Here is a 22,310-nt window from a genome sequence, read left to right on the forward strand (position 1 = left end):
TTGGACGGTCTTTCAAAAATAAAAAATTGTATTTTTTACCATGTTTCAAACAACAATTCTTTGTGTGAGGGGGTGGAGAGGGGGAATAATGTGGGGGCGTGGTCATTTATTAGATGAAATTTCAAAAATAAAAAAATAAGAAAAAACAAGAGCTGTGTTCGTGAAACAATGCACCCTACTGCGCCGCTTTGAAGCCATATAGTTGACCTTTGACCTCGAAAGATGACCTTGACCTTTCACCACTCAAAATGTGCAGCTCCATGAGATACGCATGCATGTCAAATATGGAGTAGCTATCTTCAATATTGCAAAATTTGACCTTTAACCTTTGACCTTAAAGGATGACTTTGACCTTTGACCTTTTACCACTCAAAATGTGCAGCTCCATGAGATACACATGCATGCCAAATATCGAGTTGCTATCTTCAATATTGCAAAATTAGACCGTTGACCTTGACCTTGTATGGTGACCTTGACCTTTTACCACTCAAAATGTGAAGCTCCATGAGATACGCATGCATGCCAAATATGGAGTTGCTATCTTCAATATTGCAAAATGTGACCTTTGACCTTGACCTTGAAGTATGACATTGTCTTTTCACCACGCAAAATGTGCAGCTCCATGAGATATGCATGAATGCTAAATATCGAGTTGCTATTTTCAATATTGCAAAATTTGACATTTGACCTTGACCTTGAAGGATAACCTTGACCTTTCACCAATCAAAATGTGCAGCTCCATGAGATACACATGCATGAACATATCAAGTTGCTATCTTCAATATTGCAAAAGTTATGACCTATGTTAAAGTTTTCGGACGGACGCACAGACTGACGGACAGTTTAACTGCTATATGCCACCCTACCGGGAGGATTTTTTTAAGGTTGGGGATTCTAGGGGGGGGGGGGGGGGGGGCTTGGGGGATTGTTTGGATGGAGTCCATTGTTGAATGTTAGGTAAGTGTTGTTTTGTCAAAGTATGAATCAAATCTGATCCTTAATAAAGATTTTATGGCAGTTTAAGCAAAATTTACTTATTTTAACTTGAGATTCAATGTCATTCAAAGGCCAAGGTAAAATTCAACTTGCCAGGTTCAGTACCTTCATGATAGTAAGAAAGAAAGAGATGTTTTAAAGCAATAGCTTTGATACTTTAGAAGTAAAGTGCATCTTAACACAAAATTTAACAAAATATTTAAAGTTACTAAGTCAAAAAAGGGCCATAATTCCGTCAAAATGCCAACCAGAGTTATGCAACTTATCCTGTACAGTCCACATATGAAAGTTAGCGAGATCTTTGCAGATCTTTCAATGCCAGTAATATGTGATTAATAAAAGCTTATAATACAACTAATTGCTTTCACATTTTGTGTCCACGAGCGAGTGTTCCAAGTCTGAAAGCAATAGCTATGATACTTAAGGAGTAAAATGGACCAAAACACAAATATTAACAAAATTTTCAATTTTCTTAGTATAATAGGGGCCATAATTCTGTCAAAATGTCAATTAGATTTACATTACTTTGCCTGCACAGTCCCCTTATGATAGTTAGTAAGTGTTTCAAGTATGAAAGCAATAGCTTAAATACTTTAGAAATAAAATTGACCCAGAACAAAGAGATTTGTATTCTATACAAATACAGTTTTGTTTGCAGAAATTCCTATCTGGAAACTCTACACTCAATATCTGTCTCTGTTTAAAAGTAAATGTGCAATGCGAATTGTATGTTGCCAATGAGTAGTATAATGACCTCATTTTAGAATGCCGTGTAAAACATACTATTCCGGTTCATCCCACTTGCAGATCTTTTAATGCAAGTTTATGTGATTAATAAAAGCTTATAATACAACTAATTGCTTTAACATTTTGTAACCACGAGCAGTTTATGATAGTGTGCTGTAAACATTTAAGAGCAAAGAGTTAACTACTGTAAGACATCACTCATATGTATGGAATATATTTCACTTTGAATGTAGAATTTTATTACGCAGTTTTTAAATTATATTCCTGCCACAAATGTGCTTAGATAGCAACGTGTGATATTAATTTGACAATTAAATGAAAATTGAATAAAACGGAGGAAAGTATGTCTGTCTATATTTGCACTTAATGATTGGATCTGTATTACATTTTTTCATAAATATATGTTATATATATATATATATATATATATATATATATATATATATATATATATATATATATATATATATATATATATATATTTGGGGATGGGGATTTCATAGTATGTATGCCTCGTTCTGCACCGTAGCTAGGCGCACACGCCGAAGTCTCAAATGGGAATATGTATGTCTGTTTGTATGTCTGTGTATCTGGTTGTTCACACACCTTTCTGCCTATATATATATATATATATATATATATATATATATATATATATATATATATATATATATATATATATATATATATATATATATATATATATTCTCTAGAGTGCAGTAAGTGTTATGGAACGGAATACTTGATAATTTGACTTCCACACAGATTATTTCTATGGTTAAGTTTTCATTGTGTCCATTTCGCAGTGCGTTTGGCTGTCTCATGCTGTTGCTTACCAATATATAATAAACGACAATTTGTATTTGTTTAAAATAGATTCTAACCTTCCTTCCGGTCTTCATAGATGTTTTCCAACGTGCTTTTTACCGTCTTTTCGGACAATGACAGAGTGTCTTGCTGAAGCTGAAAGGAACGGATTTGACCATGAAAATGCTTTTCATATTTGCTTAATACAATAATCCACCAGATTTTTGAGCATGTTTCCAGATGAGCATATGTATTTGTTTTATATTTGCTTATCTATAATAATATGGTTCGACATATATATCATAGTTGTTCTTAACGATCCAAACATTCTAATGCAAAGTAGCGCAGACAGGTCAATTCTACTTGAATACAAGAAACAGGCATGAACGGAAAATCTATGCCTTTTATACATTAATGCACTTTATTACCTGTTTAAGATATGTGCGTGCATCAACAGCTGGCTTAAAACTCTTAAGGTGTGCAGGATCGTTTAGAAGATTTAAAAGACAATCGAAGAAGCTGATCATATCCCCATCATCTATTTTCTCGCACGGTATGTGTCGTAGTTTATTAACTTCTTCTCGTGCCTGTAAGTCAAATAATGCATTGAGGCAATACTAAAAAACGCGCAATTTCAACATTTGAATTATAACTTTTTTATTTCAATTATAGGTATGTTATTTTTTATTATAACTTTGTCAAATACCTTTGTACATATGTTAGGATCTTTACTGAGATCATCAGTGAAATAGCACTGCATCCAGGTACAGTTTAATATGGCTCCAATAATGCCATTAAAGTCTGTGCTATTTGCATTTGGCTTATCCCTGTAACCCGTGGGAGGCATGTAACATTTTGCCAATTCCCAAGTGTTAGTGCACCATTTTGTGGAATCCGAATTGATCCATGAAGGCCCTTTCAATTTTCCCTTTTTAAAACGATGGTTGTCGCAAATTTGAATACCTATTTCTGAGCACAGAGGGCACTGTTTGAAAGGGTTACTACAAGAACTACACGTTGTTGTTTCCAGTATTCCGCGTTGTGCACGCATATCATTTCGTATACAAGTGTAAAACGCTTTGAATCCGAGGTCGGCTAATTGTGCAAGAACATCCCTGGTCGTATATGTTGCTAACATACATTTAAGCCAGTTCTGTGCCTCTTTCTTCGTGAGTCTTTCTTCCATTGTCACTATTAATTTATGCGCCGGTTTAACCCTGATGGGAACTTCATGAAACGTGTATCTTTTTTCCGATTGCTATCAAAGTAATATTTGGATATTTTGGTAAATGCATGTTCCTTATATTTATATCTGTGCTAGATTTGCGCACAATAAAAATACCGGACGTAGTTGCAATTGAAATTCCTTAGCAGACGTAGCAGTCTTCGCAACGCTGGGTTATATCGTCTGCAATAAAAATACAGAGTATATTAATGTTTTGCAGAATAAAATGATACTATATAATAAATAATTTTAACAAGGAAAACCTTCGGTGGCATAGAGGTGACATTCACTTCTCCTTTTTTGAATTGCTCTCCTCTTTTTTCTATCTCGTGGCCACGAGTTAGCTATGTCGTGGCCACAAGATAGAAAAAAGAGGAGTGCCAAACTAAATACAAGCGGCGTGCAATTAAAAAAAGAGCGGTGCAGAAAATAAAGGCAGAGTGCATTTAACAAAAAAGGAGAGAATTTTCGCTATCTTGAGATCCCGAGTAAGTCAGCCAATCAAATTTTGCGTAACATGTTTAAATATTCTGTACGCATATATATATATATATATATATAGCTGGTCAAAGCAGGCAAGGCTCTGATATAACCAATGCATACTACTATTAGTACTACTATTACTACTACGTCTACTGCTGCTGTTGTTGTTGCTGCTGCTGTTAATACTACTACTACTACTACTACTACTACTACTACTACTACTACTACTTCTTCTACTACTTCTACTACGACGACGGACGACCGACGACCGACTGACAGACGATGGACGACGACCGACGGACGACCGAGGGACGACTGATGGACGACTAACGGACGACCGACGACCGACCGACGGACGATGGACGACGACCTACGGACTCTCGACGGACCACGACCGGAGGACGGACGAGGGACGACCGACTGACGACCGGACGACGACAGACGGACGACGACGACGACTACGACTACTACTTCTACGACGACTACTACTACTACTACTACTACTACTACTACTACTACTACTACTACTACTACTACTACTACTACTACTACTACTACTACTGCTGCTGCTGCTGCTGCTGCTACTACTACTACTACTACTACTACTACTACTACTACTACTACTACTACTACTACTACTACTTCTACTACTACTACTACTACTACTACTACTACTACTACTACTACTACTACTACTACTACTACTACTACTACTACTACTACTACAACAACTACTACTATTATTACTACTACTACTACTACTATTACTACTACTACTACTACTACTGCTGCTACTACTGCTACTACTGCTACTACTTCTACTACTACTACTACTACTACTACTACTACTACTACTACTACTACTACTACTACTACTACTACTACTACTACTACTACTACTACTACTACTACTACTACTACTACTACTTCTACTACTACTACTACTACTACTACTACTACTACTACTACTACTACTGCTACTACTAGCAACAGCATCAGTAGCAGTAGCAGTTGTAGTAGTAGAAGTAGGAGGAGGAGGAAGGAGGAGGAGCAGTAACAGCAGTAGCGATAGTAATAATAGTAGTAGTGATAGTAGTGGTAGTAGTAGTAGTAGTAGTAGTAGTAGTAGTAGTAGTAGTAGTAGTAGTAGTAGTAGTAGTAGTAGTAGTAGAAGTAGTAGTAGTAGTAGTAGTTGTAGTAGTAGTAGTAGTAGCTGCAGCAACAACAACAGCGGCAGTAGTAATAGTAGTAATAGTAGCCTTGCTTTTGGGACGTTTTCATTGACTGATTAATTTGAGGGAACAAGATAGTATTTGATTGGCTGTCTAACTCGTGGTCACGAGTTAGCTAAGTCGGGATCTCGAGATCTCGAAATTCTCTCCTCTTTTGTTTAATGCACCCTTCCTTTATTTACTGCACCGCTCTTTAAATTTTTTGATTGCTCTCCTCTTATATTTAGTTTTGCAATCCTCTTTTTCCTATCTCGTGGCCACGACATAGCTATCTCGCGATCCCGACTAAGCTTACTCGTGGCCACGAGATAGAAAAAAGAGGAGTGCAATTTAAATAAAAAGAGGAGTGAATGTCACCTCGAGATCTCGAGATCCCGACTAAGCTTACTCGTGGCCACGAGATAGAAAAAAGAGGAGTGCAATTAAAAAAACCCTGATTTGTTTGGGAACCATTTTTCCATGCATAAAAGGCAACGTGTATATTATGCCCTCCTACAAAGAACCTCTTTGGTGACGAAAACGAGTGACGTGTCGAATAAACTACATAATAGAATAAGACAGTTAAATAATCAACTCTAGATACAAGAGCTCCATGTTTTATTTTTAGTGAAAGTGCATTTAGCAGGAAATGCATGCACTTATAAGTTAAGGGGTTAATTAAAGGGACACAGAACAAAAAATCACAAGTGTAAACAAATCTATACTTACAGTTTAAAGTTCAATCATGATTAAACTACAACAACAAGGCACATCGAAGTCGCTAAAGTATTATAAGGTGATGAAATATTTATTTACTATAACCATGTAAAAAACCAATCTGTTTGTTCGAAATACAAGTCAAATGTGTGCGCATATGATTCGAAGTTGACAAGAGGATCAACGAAACACTATTGGGGACGTCTTTCAGTGTTACGTTATCGCTGAATTCCCATTTAATAGTCTTCCCCCGTAGCCTTTTTTGCATTGCCTATTGAACCAAATTCGTATGCAAATTAACACGTAAGTATTTATGAGCGTAAACTTCCTTCTTTAGATGGTCGCTTTAGCGACCGTCTAAAGTGCTTGATGTGAAATTCAGGTCGATACGGCCTAGGTATGATTAACCCAATATCCGCTTGCGTATCCGCATGGAAACATTATATTAATATCGCGTTACATTCAATATTTTCGAACGGTGTTTTATAGAAAAGAATCAATAAACAATGATCGTATTGTACATGTCGCGGAGGAGATTGTTTATGAATGATTCAAATAGTCCACTTTCTGCTGCGTGTGCGTGACGTAGTATTTTCGCTCAGCTCATTCATAAATCTGAGGCTGGCGATAAACAAAGGGGAGTCCGTGTGAGAATAACGCAATAGTATAAGGTTACGCTTGTTTATATTCACAGGTCTCAATTAATAATACTTTGACCACGAGTTCAACAATTATTACAGGGATACGATAGACAACATAAAAAAAATGTTTCATTATCGCTGAAACTGTTAAAAAACATTTAAATATAACAATAATATTCTCTAAAAAATGTAGTCTTGCTGTTTTGAAATAAGGTTTCAAATTTTGTTTTCTAAATAACTTAATTCAAAACAAAAGTTTAATTATAGTGTTTTTTATAGGGATGGCAAAATTATTCGAATATTCGAATATTCGATTGAATGGTCAGCATTCAGATAATAAAAATGATATTCGCATATTCGCATTTTTTTCCAAACGTAATTTCACCAATATTTAATGACCTGCGAACCGCTTACTAAAATGCAACCGAAATCACCTGGGAGTAACATGTTTGACGTGACGTTCTTCGTGTCAAACTGATAACGCGGCGCAATGCAATATACACGCTCTAAGAAAGGCCCCGACGGTTGTTTGCCAATGGGGTGCCAATTAACAGTTTCAATTGACTGGCGAATAATAATTAAGTTTTGTGATCACAGTATGTACAGCCATTAAAATGTGTGAATTACTCAAATCGCGCAATGCAATATACTTACTATAAGAAAGGGCCCGAACTGTTGTTTGTCAATTAGGTACCAATTAAGGGCTTCAATTTACTGGCGAATAGTAATTTAGTTTTTGTGATCACAGTTTGAACAGACATTTAAATATGCGAATTACTCAAAAGTAACAGATGATATAAATTAAACAATCAACAAGGAATCATAATTCAAATCTGAAAATGCCACCAGCCCTTTCTGCAGTATGGAATACTTAACACGGTCTGTGGATAAGAAGACCGCAACATGTAATGTGTGTAAACTTAGTTTTACATATGCGCGGTCTGCTACAAATCTGTGGAATCATTAAAAAATAAAATTCTATGACACAATGTTTTTCATTCTATTTGTGCCCTATCACAGTATCGGTCATAGTATTAGTCGACAGCGATACAATTATTCGATAGCAACGTTAATAAACAGCCTCGTATTTAGCAAACGGATATAACTTACAAACCAATGGAAATTAACACATAACAAGGAAAATCAATCCAGCCGTTTTATGCGAATATTCGAATATTCGATTGAATGAATTTGCGAACATTCGAATACCGATATTGGTATTCGATGCCATCCCTAGTTTTTTACTTGTAAGTCGCATATTTACCGCAGTATAATGTGTGTTATAATAGGCAAACCATACATTAGTAAAATTCAATCTGCCTTCGCACATAGAAGGAATGGGTCAATTAGGTGCTGCGTTTCCTTTGCTTCCTTCAGTTAGAGGTCAATTATTTACGTAATAGCAATCACAAGGCTCCGGTTTCAAAGGAATTGCGGAGCGTTCTTACATAATAAAAGTCGTAGTCGCATGGTATTTGCGTTTTGCGTCCTATTTGGTCACGTGGTTCTTTTTCGCGGGTGTTTTGGCATTCATGATATGAGGCTATTAATAGATGCGCCTGTCGATAAACAAAGGAAAGTTTACGGGTTATAACAACGCAATAGGTTACGCTCTCGCATACAACTCAATGACGTAGTACAGGTCGTAAATTGAGAGATTCGGGTAAAAGTTGACGCTTATTTATATTCTCAATTTATAAAACGTTGAACATAAGTTCAACAATAACTTCAGCGATACGATAGAAAAAAAAAAGTTTCATAATTGCTAAACCCGAATATAACAAACAATTTATAATAATAATACGAATGCAATAGTAGAAGGTTAGTAGAAGGTAAAGCTTGTTTATATTCACAGTTCTCAATACATAGACTGTTGGATATGAGTTCATCAATTACTACAGGCATACTATAGGCAACCTCGAAAATGCTTTTTACTCGCTAAAACCGAAAACAACTTAATATATTATATTAAATATATTTATAACAATAAATTTCTTTTAAAAATGTAGTCGGCGTATACGCGGACTTAAAAATAAAGTTAGCAATTTACTTTTCTAAATAATGAAATACAATTAAACAAAAGTTAAACTATCGTGTTGTGTTTTTTACTTGTAAGCTGCATATTCACCGCATGAAATGTGTGTTAGCATTGTCAAACCACACATAAGTGTGAGTAAATAAAAAATATACTACGGGAGAGCACTTCATATGTGTCCTCATATGCCTTGTTATGAGTATCTTTCTTCACTATCGAAATATATCGTAAGTTTATATTTGATTTAAACGCAGTTTTCTTTCGACACATTTAAATCACACGTCAATAGCGCCGTCATGCGAAAATGGGTCTTATGCGTTTCGGCAAGCGTTTGTTAAACCCAACATGTGCTTTTGCGCAGTCAGGCCATAGGCGATGCTGTTCGCTTTAAAATCACTCAATATGTTATGTTTCTCCTTACCAGAAGGAGGGAGAGCTGAGTGGGCTATTTATATGATGGGCGCATATGGAATAAGACCCATTTTCGCATGACGAGGGTCATTACAAATCTCATTGCGAATTGAAAATGCCACATTTCAGAACAATGCTTTTTGATACAAAATTGAATTGAAAATAGCAAACTTGTTAATAATGGCAGCCTATCCACACATTAAGGAATGATTTCCAGACGTGCTGACCAAGTACGGCAAACATTGTGGTATGATAATTAAACGATTTTCTCTTATCGTGACACTATACTATTTCGCTAATGATTGTTTTCTTATAGGCGAAAGTGAAATTCTGCGAGATGGATTGTAACGCGTAATTGTAACAGGGCCACAATTTGTGTCGTTTGAGCATACAGAGAGTAGTCCGGAATTTCTTACTGAACAGTGCTACATCCTTTGAATTGAGCACATACGCAGTGATGTAGCAAAAATTCAGAGGTTGTATCTCGAATCAGCTTATTAAATATTCGAAAATATTCATGCGTGTTTGTTGGCGTTATGTAAAAGTCACTAAGATGAAAACTGAAACAGCTACGCCTAAAAGCGCATTAGTGCTCTATACCTATGTTTATGTTAGCTTTGTTGACACCGTGTGAAATGCTCGGGTAACAAGTAAAGCATAAACAGCAATGTTTATATACTTTTATTCCTCCATATACAAGATACGAAGATTATTGTATATTTTGAATTTGTATATGGTGTCAAAAATCAAAGGTTTTGTACACGGAACTTTCATTATGAATTTATATTCGTGGTGAGATAGTCATTTGATATTAGAAAAAAATATTCCTTTAATATGATGGTGACTGCAAATTTTCTTTATATTAAGTTATCATTACCATTTTCATCATACTTTCTATGCTTTCAGAACTTCCAAAACAAAAAGCATGTTGTTTTTATTTTGTCTTCGTTATTTCTATGAAATAATAAGGATGATAAAAAGTGCACACAAAACTAGACCCATGCGCTATGACACACACTTTATAAAGTTGAATGGCGTGTGTTCATTTCAAACTTGCGATTGATTTTCAAAAATGAATTGCGTGTTAAATTATGCAATAGCGAACATCTTCAGTGCCTTCAGCGCTTTGATATTTACAAGCTGTCAAATTACGTCATTCAATACGAATCATAAAGACGTACATTTGCATTCGCAAACGTGAACGATGTGCTGATCGATAAAAAGGGAAAAACAAGTTGTATACGCAAGCGTTTCGACGTCAGTTATGCAGGGGTGTCAATTTTCCGGATTATTCCGGAAATCCGGATTTGAGCCGTCCAGGGTTGATTTTGAGGTGAATGTAAATCCGATGAGTTTGTTTAAGGCAGGTGGGGGTAGGGACAAAAATTAACTTATGGTATTTAGGATGCTGAAAATTTAGCTTAAATTGTATTTTTGTTGACGAATATTAGTCGATATCATCCCGACAATTGATACACCGATGCAGCGCAACACAACTGTACTGGAACTACCCAGTTAGCAGATAGCAAGATGTCTCTCTTGCAAGGTCGCCGTGGCGTAGTGTATATGGTGTCCGCCTTGCGATCGCTACATGGAAAACGGATTCGGAATATTATCATTTTAATAAGCCTCGGGCTTTCGATGCAATCGATTTAAAATATATTGGTTTAAACTAAAATTAAAAGGAGATGTCTGAATATTGCATATATCAAATAGAATAATTCAAACAATACCATGTATTTGATAAAAGTTAAAAACAAAATCAAGGTAAACGTTTCTTGTTATTTGTTTTTTTTATATTAAATATAAAACATACAGTGTATACATGAATAATATAAAAAAACATGGTTCGGCAGCAAAGTTGTTCAAACATGTAATACAAAATATGCTAACTTATACATGTTGTTGACCTTGTGATTTCCTTTAATATTTACAAATTATCAATGTGTATTTGTTTTTCTTTGGTTGTTTGTGATAGGTGTTTAAAAAAATAAAAAAATAATAAATAAGTTTAGTCAATTGTAAAAGTTGGTAGAAAACTACTGGACTAGGTTATAAAAGTTTATATGTTTCCATTTTTGTTCAAAAATATAAAGTTTATCGTTGTTGAGGGCTATTTCTTTTTCAATTTGGATCTTTAGTTTTAAATAGTTTATAAAACAGTTGAAAGTAGGTATTTGTTTTTTGTATTTGAAGCTAAATATAAAATATTTCATTAATATGATAATGTGGTTCACAGTGTTATTAATTTCTGGTATTTTAAAAGTATTCACACCGAAACTTATATTTAAGAGAGACAGTTTTAATTGTAATTGTTGTTACTCTAGAAATTTTGTTAACTGGTTCCATAGAATTTGAATATGTTTGCACTCCCAGAAAAGGTTTCTATTGTTTCATTGTGTTCGCTGCACACATCACATAAATTTGTGTTGGATAGGTTGCACTTAAAAAGGTATTTATTTGTAGCTATGATTCTATGGACAAATTTATATTGAAAATTTCTCAGTGTGCTATCTATAGTTATTTTATATGGCATGATCAATATTTGTTTCCAATTAAGTTCTTGTTCTCGAAGAAGGCTTTGCCATTTATTTCGAATCTTGGAGTTTTCTGCAGAGTGTTTAATTTGTAGTTTGTAAAATATTTTATTTGTTTTGTTTTGTTTTGTTTTGTTTTGCAAGTCTGTTTTCCGTGAATGATGTTTGAGTACATGGTGTGTTATTTGTATTAATTGTAGATTTAATATGTATGGGTATGCATTTAATTAATGTCATACATTAGGAAATTGCCTGAAGGTATTCCGTATATATAACATATATTCTCAAAAGAATAGAAATCCTTTATTATTATTATTATTAGTCGTACATGTGGTCGACATATTTAATGTTTTGTTCAAACCAATGTTTATAGAAAAAAGTCTTATTGTTTGAAGTTATGTCTTTATTGTTCCATAAATAGTTTTACTGGTGATTTGGGTTTCTAGATTATGAGTAACATTAGTCCATGCCGATAAAACATTAGATAGAAAAATGTTTTTGTTTGCAATTTCATGCAAAATGATATTGCTGATGTTACATTCAAAAAGTAAGGAGTCACCATATTTTTTTAGGATTTCCTGGTAGAATAATTTCCATTTACTCGTATTGGTATTATCTAGATATCTTTTGACCCAGCTGCATTTGATTGCCTTCAAGAATGAGTCGATATCCGTTAATTGAATACCTCCATTTTCTACAGATTGGATTAACTGTGTTCGCTTAATTTTATCAGGTTTACCGTCCCATATGAAATTAAATATTTCTGATTGTATATCTTTAATGATAGCATTTGGTGGGTTTGGGAGAACTGTTAGTGTATAAATTAATTTAGGGAGTGCAAACGTTTTCAACACCGTGTTTTTTCCGATTAGTGTAAGTTTACGATGCTGCCATGATTTTAAACAATTTTTAATTTTTTGTAATTTAGGCAATATGTTTTTTAGAACTGTTTCATTTTCATTGTTCGTAAAGGTTATTCCTAACGTTGTTGCTTCATCTGATGTCCAGTGGAATTTCATTTCTTTTTTAAGTTGAATATTACTTTGTTTAAATTTACCTACTCGTAGCACAGTGCATTTACTTTTGTTTAGTTTTAGACCTGATGCCGTTCCATAAAGGGTTAGTGATTCTATATGGTTATTGAATGAGTCAATATTGTCATTTAAAAAATAAGTTGCATCGTCAGCAAATAGGGACTGTTTAATTTCGTCGTCAGTCTCTAGTGATATTTCCTTTATATGTTTGTTTGATTGGATAAAGTGTGATAGATACTCAATGCATATAGTAAATAGCGAGGATGAAAGTGGGCATCCTTGTCTTACCCCTCGTTCGATGTTAAAACTGTTTGAAAAAAATCCATTGTTAATAATAATACTGTTTATGTCGGTGTAAAATAGTTTAACCCATTTAATTAGACTTTAACCAAAATTCATATTTTCTAAACAGGAGAACATAAACGAATGGTCTAGTGAATCGAAAGCCTTTTCGAAGTCTGCAAAGAAATTAAGGCCTGAATTGTTTGGTTGGTTGACATAATGTATGCCTTCTTGTATCAGACGTACATTTTCACCAATGTAACGTCCTTTCATGAAGCCAAATTGAGATCTTGAAATGATTGATGGTAATATTTTTTTAATTCTGTTTGATATACTTTTAGTTGCAATTTTATAATCGTTATTCAGTAGACTAATCGGGCGCCAGTTTGATAAGGATTCTAAGTTTTTCCAGGTTTTGGAATGAGTGATATTATACCTTGTTTTTGTAGCGTAGTTAAGTTTTCGTTGTTAAATGAGTAGTTTAGTGAATTAATTAAATGTGTTTTAATATCATTCCAGAATATTTTATAAAATTCGATTGTGATTCCATCAGATCCTGGACTTTTGTTATTTTGCATTACTTTAAGTGCTAGTCCACATTCATATTCATTAAGTAATCGATCACACAATAATTTTTCTTCTTGATTTAAGGCATGATGTGTATTTTTAAAAAGGGTGTTATTTTCAACATGTTTTCGTTTATAGAGGGTTTCGAAAAATGAACGTTGTTCTTCTAGTATTTGAGTTCTGTTTGTTATATCTTCGCCATTAACAACTAGTTTGTGTACAGTTTTTTTTCACTTCTACGTTTTTCAATGTTTGCGAAGTATTTTGTATTTTTTTCATTGTGTTCAACATGCTGTGCACGTGCTCGTAGTATTATTCCATTTAGCTGTGTATGATAGATTCCTTCTAATACTTGTTTGTTTGATGTTATTTCATTTTCAATGGCCTTGGTATCGTTTGTGCTTGTTTCATGTAATTGTTTTTCAAGTGTTTCAATGATTTTGATGGTTTCAGTTTCAAGTTTTTGTGTTTCTTTTTGTTTAAATGATGTGTATCTAATTGTTGTGTTGCGTATATTTCCTTTAATTACTTCCCATAGGGTGTTTGGGTTTGCATCTTTATTATTTTGAACTGTATTGACTATTTCTTGTTTTATTTGCGTTTGATATTGTGTATCTAGTAAGACGCTGTTATTATTTTTAAAGTATCCTGGACCTCTTTCATGTTGTATTTTGTGCAGTTTAAGTTCAACTAGAGAGTGGTCAGTCATAAATCCTGGTTTTAAGCTACATGTGTCAATTATGTTGCAAAGTGACTCAGATATTAAAAAAAGTCTAATCTACAAAATATTGTTGGTTTTGTGTTTGAGTGCCAGGTGAATTTGCTTTCTTTTGGATTTACTGTACGCCAGATGTCTATCATTTTATAGTTTTCAATTATGTTATTCAAAATGTTTCTATTTTTAGGATGAGTATAAAGGTTTCCATTCTTTTTATCTAATAATGGGTTAAGAACAGTATTGAAATCACCACCGACGATTATGTTTTTATCCTGGTTATTAATTATAAAGGATTGTTATGTTTCGTAGAATGTGGAATCATTTATGTTAGGGCCGTAAACGTTGATTAATGTTAATTGTGCTTAGTGTATTTTGATATTTATACTTGCTTGTCTGCCAATTATTATTTCATTAAAGTTATCGACTGTGATCCCTATATTATTTTTTATCAGAAAGGCAATGCCTTGTTTTTTAGTATATTGTCCACTGAGATATATGTCTCCGTCCCATTCATCTTTTAAGTTTTGAGCTAAAGTATGTGTCAAGTGACTTTCTTGTAATAGGCATATACTATAATTTTTTTTGTCTAACCATTTGAAGATTTTTATGCGTTTGTCTTTATTGTTTAACCTTTTTGCACTCAAAGTACATAATTTAATCATTTTAGAGGTGGATGGAGATGTACATGATAATTTGTGTGTCCAGTTGGTTTCTATTTCAAGACATAAGATGTGTATACATACAAAGAAAATAGAAAACAAAAATTAGGGATTCAAAAAACAGAAATTTCCATAGAAATGAAGAAGTAAAAAGAAATATCACAAAAGTGAGAAGAAAAAACAAAAAAAAGAGATAAACACATAGCTCCTGCTTTATAGATGTTAGAAAATTGTTGGAAAGGTAGTCTTATTTCAGGTAGATACAGAGAGGTGAGTTCGAATAATGGTAAATAATAAGTGTATATCGTAAGTAAAGATATGTGCAATCAAATTTACAAAGAAAAACAAAACAACAACAACACAAACAAAAAGCTATACAAAAAGGCAATTAAACACTACTTGCACAGGTATATATGATATGTATATAGTTTACAATAGTTACATGGTTACATTGTTGATTTATTTGTTTTTTTGTACAAGGTGGGTATTCTTAAAATGATAGGTTGCGTACTTAAAAAAAACAATTTTTTGGATTAGATTCGTCTGCCCATACAAATATGGCAGCAACATTAAATGTATATTTTGTTTTTTTTTAAGATAACTATAAAACAATATTCAATATCAGTATAACTGCTCTGTCTTGCTTGCTATTCAAAATATACTATATCATTTAATTAGGTGATGTCCAAAAGCGTTAAAAGTATTCAACTGCAAATACAGTACATATATAGACATAGAGATATGTAGACATATGCTCTTTACAAATGTAGCAGTAGAATTAAATGTATATTGGATGTTCCTAAGATAAGTATATAATAACATTTAATATGAATATAACTGCTCTGTCTTGCTTGCTAGTTAAATTTACTTAATAATTTAACTAGGCGATTTCCAAAAGTGTTAAATAGTATAAAGAGGCAAATACCATACATGTATAGACATAGGCATAAACGCCAAATTTTACATTAATATAACTTGCTTGCTAGTTAAATATACTTTATAATATAACAAGGCGATTTCCAAAAGTGTTAAATAGTATAAACATGCAAATACCGTACATGTATTCTTGTTATTTGTTAATGGGTTTATCACTATGTGACTTTCTGGAAAATTTAAATATATTTAATCTGAAGTCGTTGCATTGAAATATTTATTTTTTTAATATCGTTTTGCAAGCATCTTAAATGATTTTATGTAACAAATATCCCTAAAAGTATTGATATCATATGTAAAGAAAAAAAGAAAGAAACAGTATGGTTGTCCATGCACAGCTTAGATCAAACTCTAATCGATTTTGAAGCTTCCAATGTGGTAGAACCTTTGTTTGCCTTTCTAGTGTGTAAAAATAATGTTTATTTCACAAACAAATTCATGTATGCATAGGCCTACACCAAATTTAAACTATGAAAATTGGATTGTTGGGAATTCATCAATTATAACATATTAATTTTAAAACCTACACACGCAAAGAATATAAATGTTGTACTATTAATACAGGAAAATAGTTACGGTAAAAGTAAGATCGCGCGTGTCACCTATATTCAATATGTATGTTGTCTATTAGTCTTGTACTCTTTTATTTCCTGTTTCAATGGTTGTATTCGTTAAGTAGTATATTTATAAACAATCGATTTAGAAAGACATTTACATGCAAACACTTTCCCATAGTTACCTTTGTTTTAACTGTGCAATAACTATCAAAGTAGATTTGAAAAAAGAGTTCATTTGACAACATAATCAATTAAATTTGAAATCCAATATGCAAACAAAACATAATTTTAATCGAGTAAAACACATGTTGCAAGTTTCATTAAATAATAATTGTTAGGTTAACGTCAGTTATTTTTGTCATCAATGCATTTATGAATTACGTATAAAATTAGAATTGCTAGGTTAACAGCAGTTTTTTTATTATATTATTTACGTAATTATGAATAACATATTAGTCTTATAACTGTAAAAATATCCTTTATTTGATTCACTTGTTGTGCTTGCATAAATATTTAAAGCAAATCGTTGGCTAGCTTTAAATCCCCGACTATTTTGTATGACTACTTTGTAACTTCCACAAAAAGAATAAAGCAGTTGTAATTTACCAATCCATTTGAATAATAGAAAAGTAACATTTTGAAGTTTATTTCTACTTGAATATCTGCATTTTTAAGTTTTCGGAGATATCTTTAATGAGCATTCGCACTGCGTTAATCCCAGAATAAATGGGCTATTGATTAGTCTGACAGTGTGCAAAAAGTGAATATATTACTATCTTACAAACCCATCATCATCATCCTCATCATCATCCTCATCATCATCATCATCATCATCATCATCATCATCATCATCATCATCATCATCATCATCTTTATTATCATCCCATTTGAGTCATATTTTTAAACCGATATGAACTATTTTTGCACTTGAAACTAAATTCATACAAGCATTATGGACAACTGTCGTGAAGATCGGACAAGAAAGTTACTTCATGAGGCATACATTTTTAAATACCGCCAAGTTTCATTCAGATTGGATATAACATGTGACCTATAGAGGGTTAACAATGTTTTAATAAAGCCGCATAAAGAAACTGACAAACCATTACTTTAAACTTTAGTTTTAGCAATTTTTCTCACAAACCATGTCTTTGCAAACATAATAATGATCAACCGTCAGACAGTGTTTATGTACATGAATTGAACAACAAATGATGACATTAAACTTCAAGACGCAATATCCATTTACAATTATTATGATATAAATAAAATTTCTGATAGTTAATTACAGTTTATCATAAGTGATTAACTATTTATTGAAACTCTGCTTATGGAACTTAAAGGCAAATCAATTTCATATGGAAAAACAGAAACTTATGGAAAACAAATTATCACAAGAGCACCGCATAACGGGTGCCACGCTCGACTGCGAAAGCTTGTCAGATTAATTTTTTTAGAGGTCAGTGACCTTGACCTTTGACCTAGTGACCCCAAATGGGTATGTCGCGTAGAACTCATCAAGAGAATACCTCGGGTTTTCTCCGAAAACAGCCTCGCTAAAAATGAGTTTGAACAAAATATTTTCAAATGATAACATTGAAGAATTATAACATTTGAAATCAGAAATAAATGGTAGACAGAGCTCAAAAAGACTGTATGATTCGATCGAAACTTCAGTGGACTTGCAATGACACAATTAATATATAAACTCACAACTGACGACAATAGTGAAATAACTGACATAAAATGTATCCTGAACATAATATCATCATATTATCAGTCTCTTTATAAGCAAAACAACGAATGTTGTAGTCCAAAATTAAAACAGAATGAGGCTAACTCAATAGAAGGTTTTATAACTATAGAGAATGTTTTAAAGTCCCCGGTAATAGCTATATATATGGGCAGAATCGTAAGTAAACGTGTTTTTATTAATGATTTAACTGAAAATCCGGTTGAAATCGGTTGACAACAAACAATATAGCGATTTTTATTTTGGGGTCAAGTACGGTAAATTATGAAAACGACCTAACTAATATTCATGATTGGACACTTTACTTCAAACCTAAACAAATAATTTGGCGGATAAGGCGTATTAAGCGGAGAGAAGGTAAGAACAAATGCAAAAACATCTGTCACAGACGGAAACTGAGTTGCAACACTACGTTTTTGCTAGATCTATGTATTTATCTTCCATATGCCAATAAGGCTAATAATAGCATGATAATTTGCATAACTCGCGACGCTGCAATGATTTTCGCCTATTGCATGTATTTATGATCATTTATATATTTTTTTATCCATTCAAAACCGATTTTGACCAGGTGTTCGATGTCAACCTCGATAAAAATATATTTCAATGAATTTATGTAAAGTTTATTTCTCGCTATACGATTTATATGAAAAACAACGATCTATTCCGCAAACTGGGACTTTAACAGTTTTAAAAATAATGTCAAATACAAAATAAAAAGCCCGGACAGTTCAGGCTTTAAAGAGGACTTATGTTCTGAAAACAATTGGTGCTTTTGTTGTCAGATCCTTAAATGAAGCTTTTAATTGTCGAAATTTATCTATAATACTAACTCATAGTATCATAACATGTATTCCAATGGGAGATAAATCAAGGATTTGTATACAAAATTGGCGCCGAATTATTCTTTCAAATACTATTTATAAAATTGCCTCGGGAGTAATGGCTGATAGATTAAAATTATTTATGTATAAGTTAATTCATAACGATCGGACTGGTTTCATTAAAGGGAGATACATAAAGAGAAATAGAAGGTTAATTTACGATATTATACGGAAGAAAATGAGTTCCCAGTGTTACTTCTCTTATTAGACTTCGAAAAAGCATTTGATCCATTAACCGTTGGTTTCATGTTTTATATAAAGATTCTAAATCAGCTGTTTCTAAGCATGGCTACTTATCGATATTTTTCCAAACTGAAAGGGGCTGCAGACAAGGAGATTCCCTCTAATGTTATATTTGTATCCTCTGCGCTGAGGTGTATTCACTTAAAACAAAAACATAAAAGGTATAACTATTCATGGAACTGAACATAAATTGTCCCAGTTTGCGCACAATACTACTATTTTATTAGAAGACACTGAACAATCATTGAACGAAACACTTACTGTTATGCAGGATTTTGTAAATATTTGAGGTCTTAATGTAAACTTCGATATAACAAATGTTGTATGGATTGGCAAGCACAAATATAGTTCTGGCATAATAAAAATCAAAGCGCTGTAGGCGCTGAAGGCCTGGGGCTAGGCTAAGTGTGACGTAAAATGCATTTAGGATGTTTTGTCCGAATTTGTCCCTTTGTCCGAATTTATACGGATTGACCCTAGCGGTTGAGTGCAGAAGCTCATAGACTGCAAGAAAAGACAATAGTTGCGTATATACTACAGTGTACATAGACGGTGGAGGACAACACGATACTGGTTGTGGGAACGATAACCTTTTGTTCAACGCTACAGATCTGGTAGAGGTTCGTATACATAGGCGGAGAAGATATACAACAACAGCATGGCCGCAAAAAAACTGTTATTTTTGGCGTCAAATAAATACCTTTCAATTGCTTAAAATAGTTTTCTATTACATAATTAACAGATCAGGAAAACACTCATTCTGCCTTTGTAATGTGTATACAAAAGAAAATCCACTTAAGCCCAAGTCTCACTTTTGCCGGTCCATCCCGGTTTGCTAACGCCGGTCGACCGGCGAGGACCGGGATGATTCGTAGCGTAGACATTTTTTAACGCAGTCACACTATTTCCCGGTTCCGCCCCGATTGAAGCCGGTCGACAGTCCGGCAGAGTCACGGTCAACCCGGACTGGCTACGGTTTATCCCGGTCAAGACCCGGTTGTCGCCGGTAGTGCCCCGGTGAAAGGCGGCAGCGTCCCGGCATAGCCCCGGTTGTCGCCGGTAGTGCCCCGGTAAAAGCCAGCAGCGTTCCGCCAGAGTCCCGGTATACCGTAACACCGCCGAAACTCACCGTGTCTATACCGGCATCAGACCCCGGCAGAGCTACGGCAACGCCCCGGTTTCACCCCGGTCATCGCCGAAAAACCCCCGGCGGAGCCCCGGTGAATGCCGGTGGCATTCTGGCAGAGCGTCGGTTTTCTTATGTACCGTAGCTATACCGGGACTCTAACGGCATTCAATAAAATGAAAGAAAATAAAATTGTAAGAAAAAGTTAACGCTTTCTGCGCAGATTGAGGGTGTTGACATGTTTTTTTTCTCTTTTTCGCAAATTTCTTGTGTATTTAAGTATTGTGGTATTCTGCATTGATCATTAAAGTTTAAATACAATTCACCGTACAATAATTTTGTTTTGACATTTTCAGTTTTGAATCCCCCATATTTTTTTCCTCGATAATTTGTGAACCATGTATTTACAAAATTCACTCCCAATCATTCAAATGTTGAACAAACAACACTTTTTTAGTATGTATTAATAGATAAATGCATAATATATACAAATATGATAGTTTATAACATGTGACAAAAGGAATAAAAGAACAAGGGCTGTTTGGAAAACATGCATGTCCCCAAAATGGACTGTCAGTTGTAGTGGCAGCCATTGTGTGAATACGTTTTTTTGTCACTGTGACCTTGACCTTTAACCTAGTGACCTGAAAATTAATAAGGGACATCTTCCAGTCATGATCAAGTTACCTATGAAGTTTCATGGTCCTAGGCGTAAGCATTCTTGAGTTATCATCCGGAAACCATTTTACTATTTCGAGTCACTGTGACCTTGACCTTTGACCTAGTGACCTAGAAATCAAATGGGGTCATCTGCCAGTCATTATCAATAAACCTATGAAGTTTCATGATTATAGGCCTAAGCGTTCTTGAGTTATCGTCTCGAAACCATTTTAATGTTTCGAGTCACTGTGACCTTGACCTTTGACCTAGTGACCAAAAAATAAATAGGGATCATCTGCCAGTCATGATCAATGATCCTATGAAGTTTCATGATCCTAGGCGTAAGCATTCTTGAGTTATCATCCGGGAACCATTCTGCTGTTTCGAGTCACTGTGACCTTGACCTTTGACCTAGTGACCTGAAAATCAATAGGGGTCATCTGCCAGTCATGATCAATGTTCCTATGAAGTTTTATGATCATAGGCCTTAGCATTCTTGAGTTATCATCCGGAAACAATTTTACTATTTCGAGTCACTGTGACCTTGACCGTTGACCTAGTGACCTGAAAATCAATAGGTGTCATCTGCCAGTCATGATCAATGTATCTATGAATTTTCATGATCCTAGACCTAAGCGTTCTTTAGTTATCATCCGGAAACCATCTGGAGGACGGACCGACCGACGGACCGACCGACATGTGCAAAACAATATACCCCCTCTTCTTGGAAGGGGGGCATACAAATAAACAAACAAGTGATGTCATCATCCTTCGAAAACGAGAAAAATTGCAATCTCTAGTCACGAGTCTTTTTTTAAAAATAAATTGTCAAACAAGAGCTGTCACCATAGGATGACCTAAGCCCGCTATAAACGCTTTGATAGAAGTTATAGCATTTTCGAAACCTAAACACAGATTTCGAAACCTAAACGCGGACTCTAAGCTCAAGGTCAAGGTCACAGGGGTAAAAATGTTTGTGCGTATGGAAAGGCCTTGTCCATATAAACATGCATACCAAATATGAAGGTTATATCTCAAGGGACATAGAAGTTATGAGCATTTTTCGAAACCTAAACGCAGATTT

The 22,310-nt window shown here is 34.1% G+C and overlaps 1 protein-coding gene across 1 annotated transcript in view; it reads right to left on the reverse strand.

The window, feature by feature from the left end:
• The window catches only part of LOC127849145 (uncharacterized), a 108,321-nt gene that overhangs the window by 9,793 nt on the left and 76,218 nt on the right, over window positions 1-22,310 (reverse strand). Inside the window, exons 3-5 of the mRNA XM_052381864.1 lie at window positions 3,257-3,958; window positions 2,979-3,137; window positions 2,628-2,706 (exon numbers count right to left, since the gene is read on the reverse strand). Coding sequence (XP_052237824.1) covers window positions 2,628-2,706; window positions 2,979-3,137; window positions 3,257-3,736 — 718 coding nt within the window. The 5' untranslated portion in view covers window positions 3,737-3,958. The remainder of the gene's footprint in view (window positions 1-2,627; window positions 2,707-2,978; window positions 3,138-3,256; window positions 3,959-22,310) is intronic.

The sequence above is a fragment of the Dreissena polymorpha genome, chromosome 10 (genome assembly GCF_020536995.1).
Source record: "Dreissena polymorpha isolate Duluth1 chromosome 10, UMN_Dpol_1.0, whole genome shotgun sequence".
NCBI classification, from domain to species: domain Eukaryota; kingdom Metazoa; phylum Mollusca; class Bivalvia; order Myida; family Dreissenidae; genus Dreissena; species Dreissena polymorpha.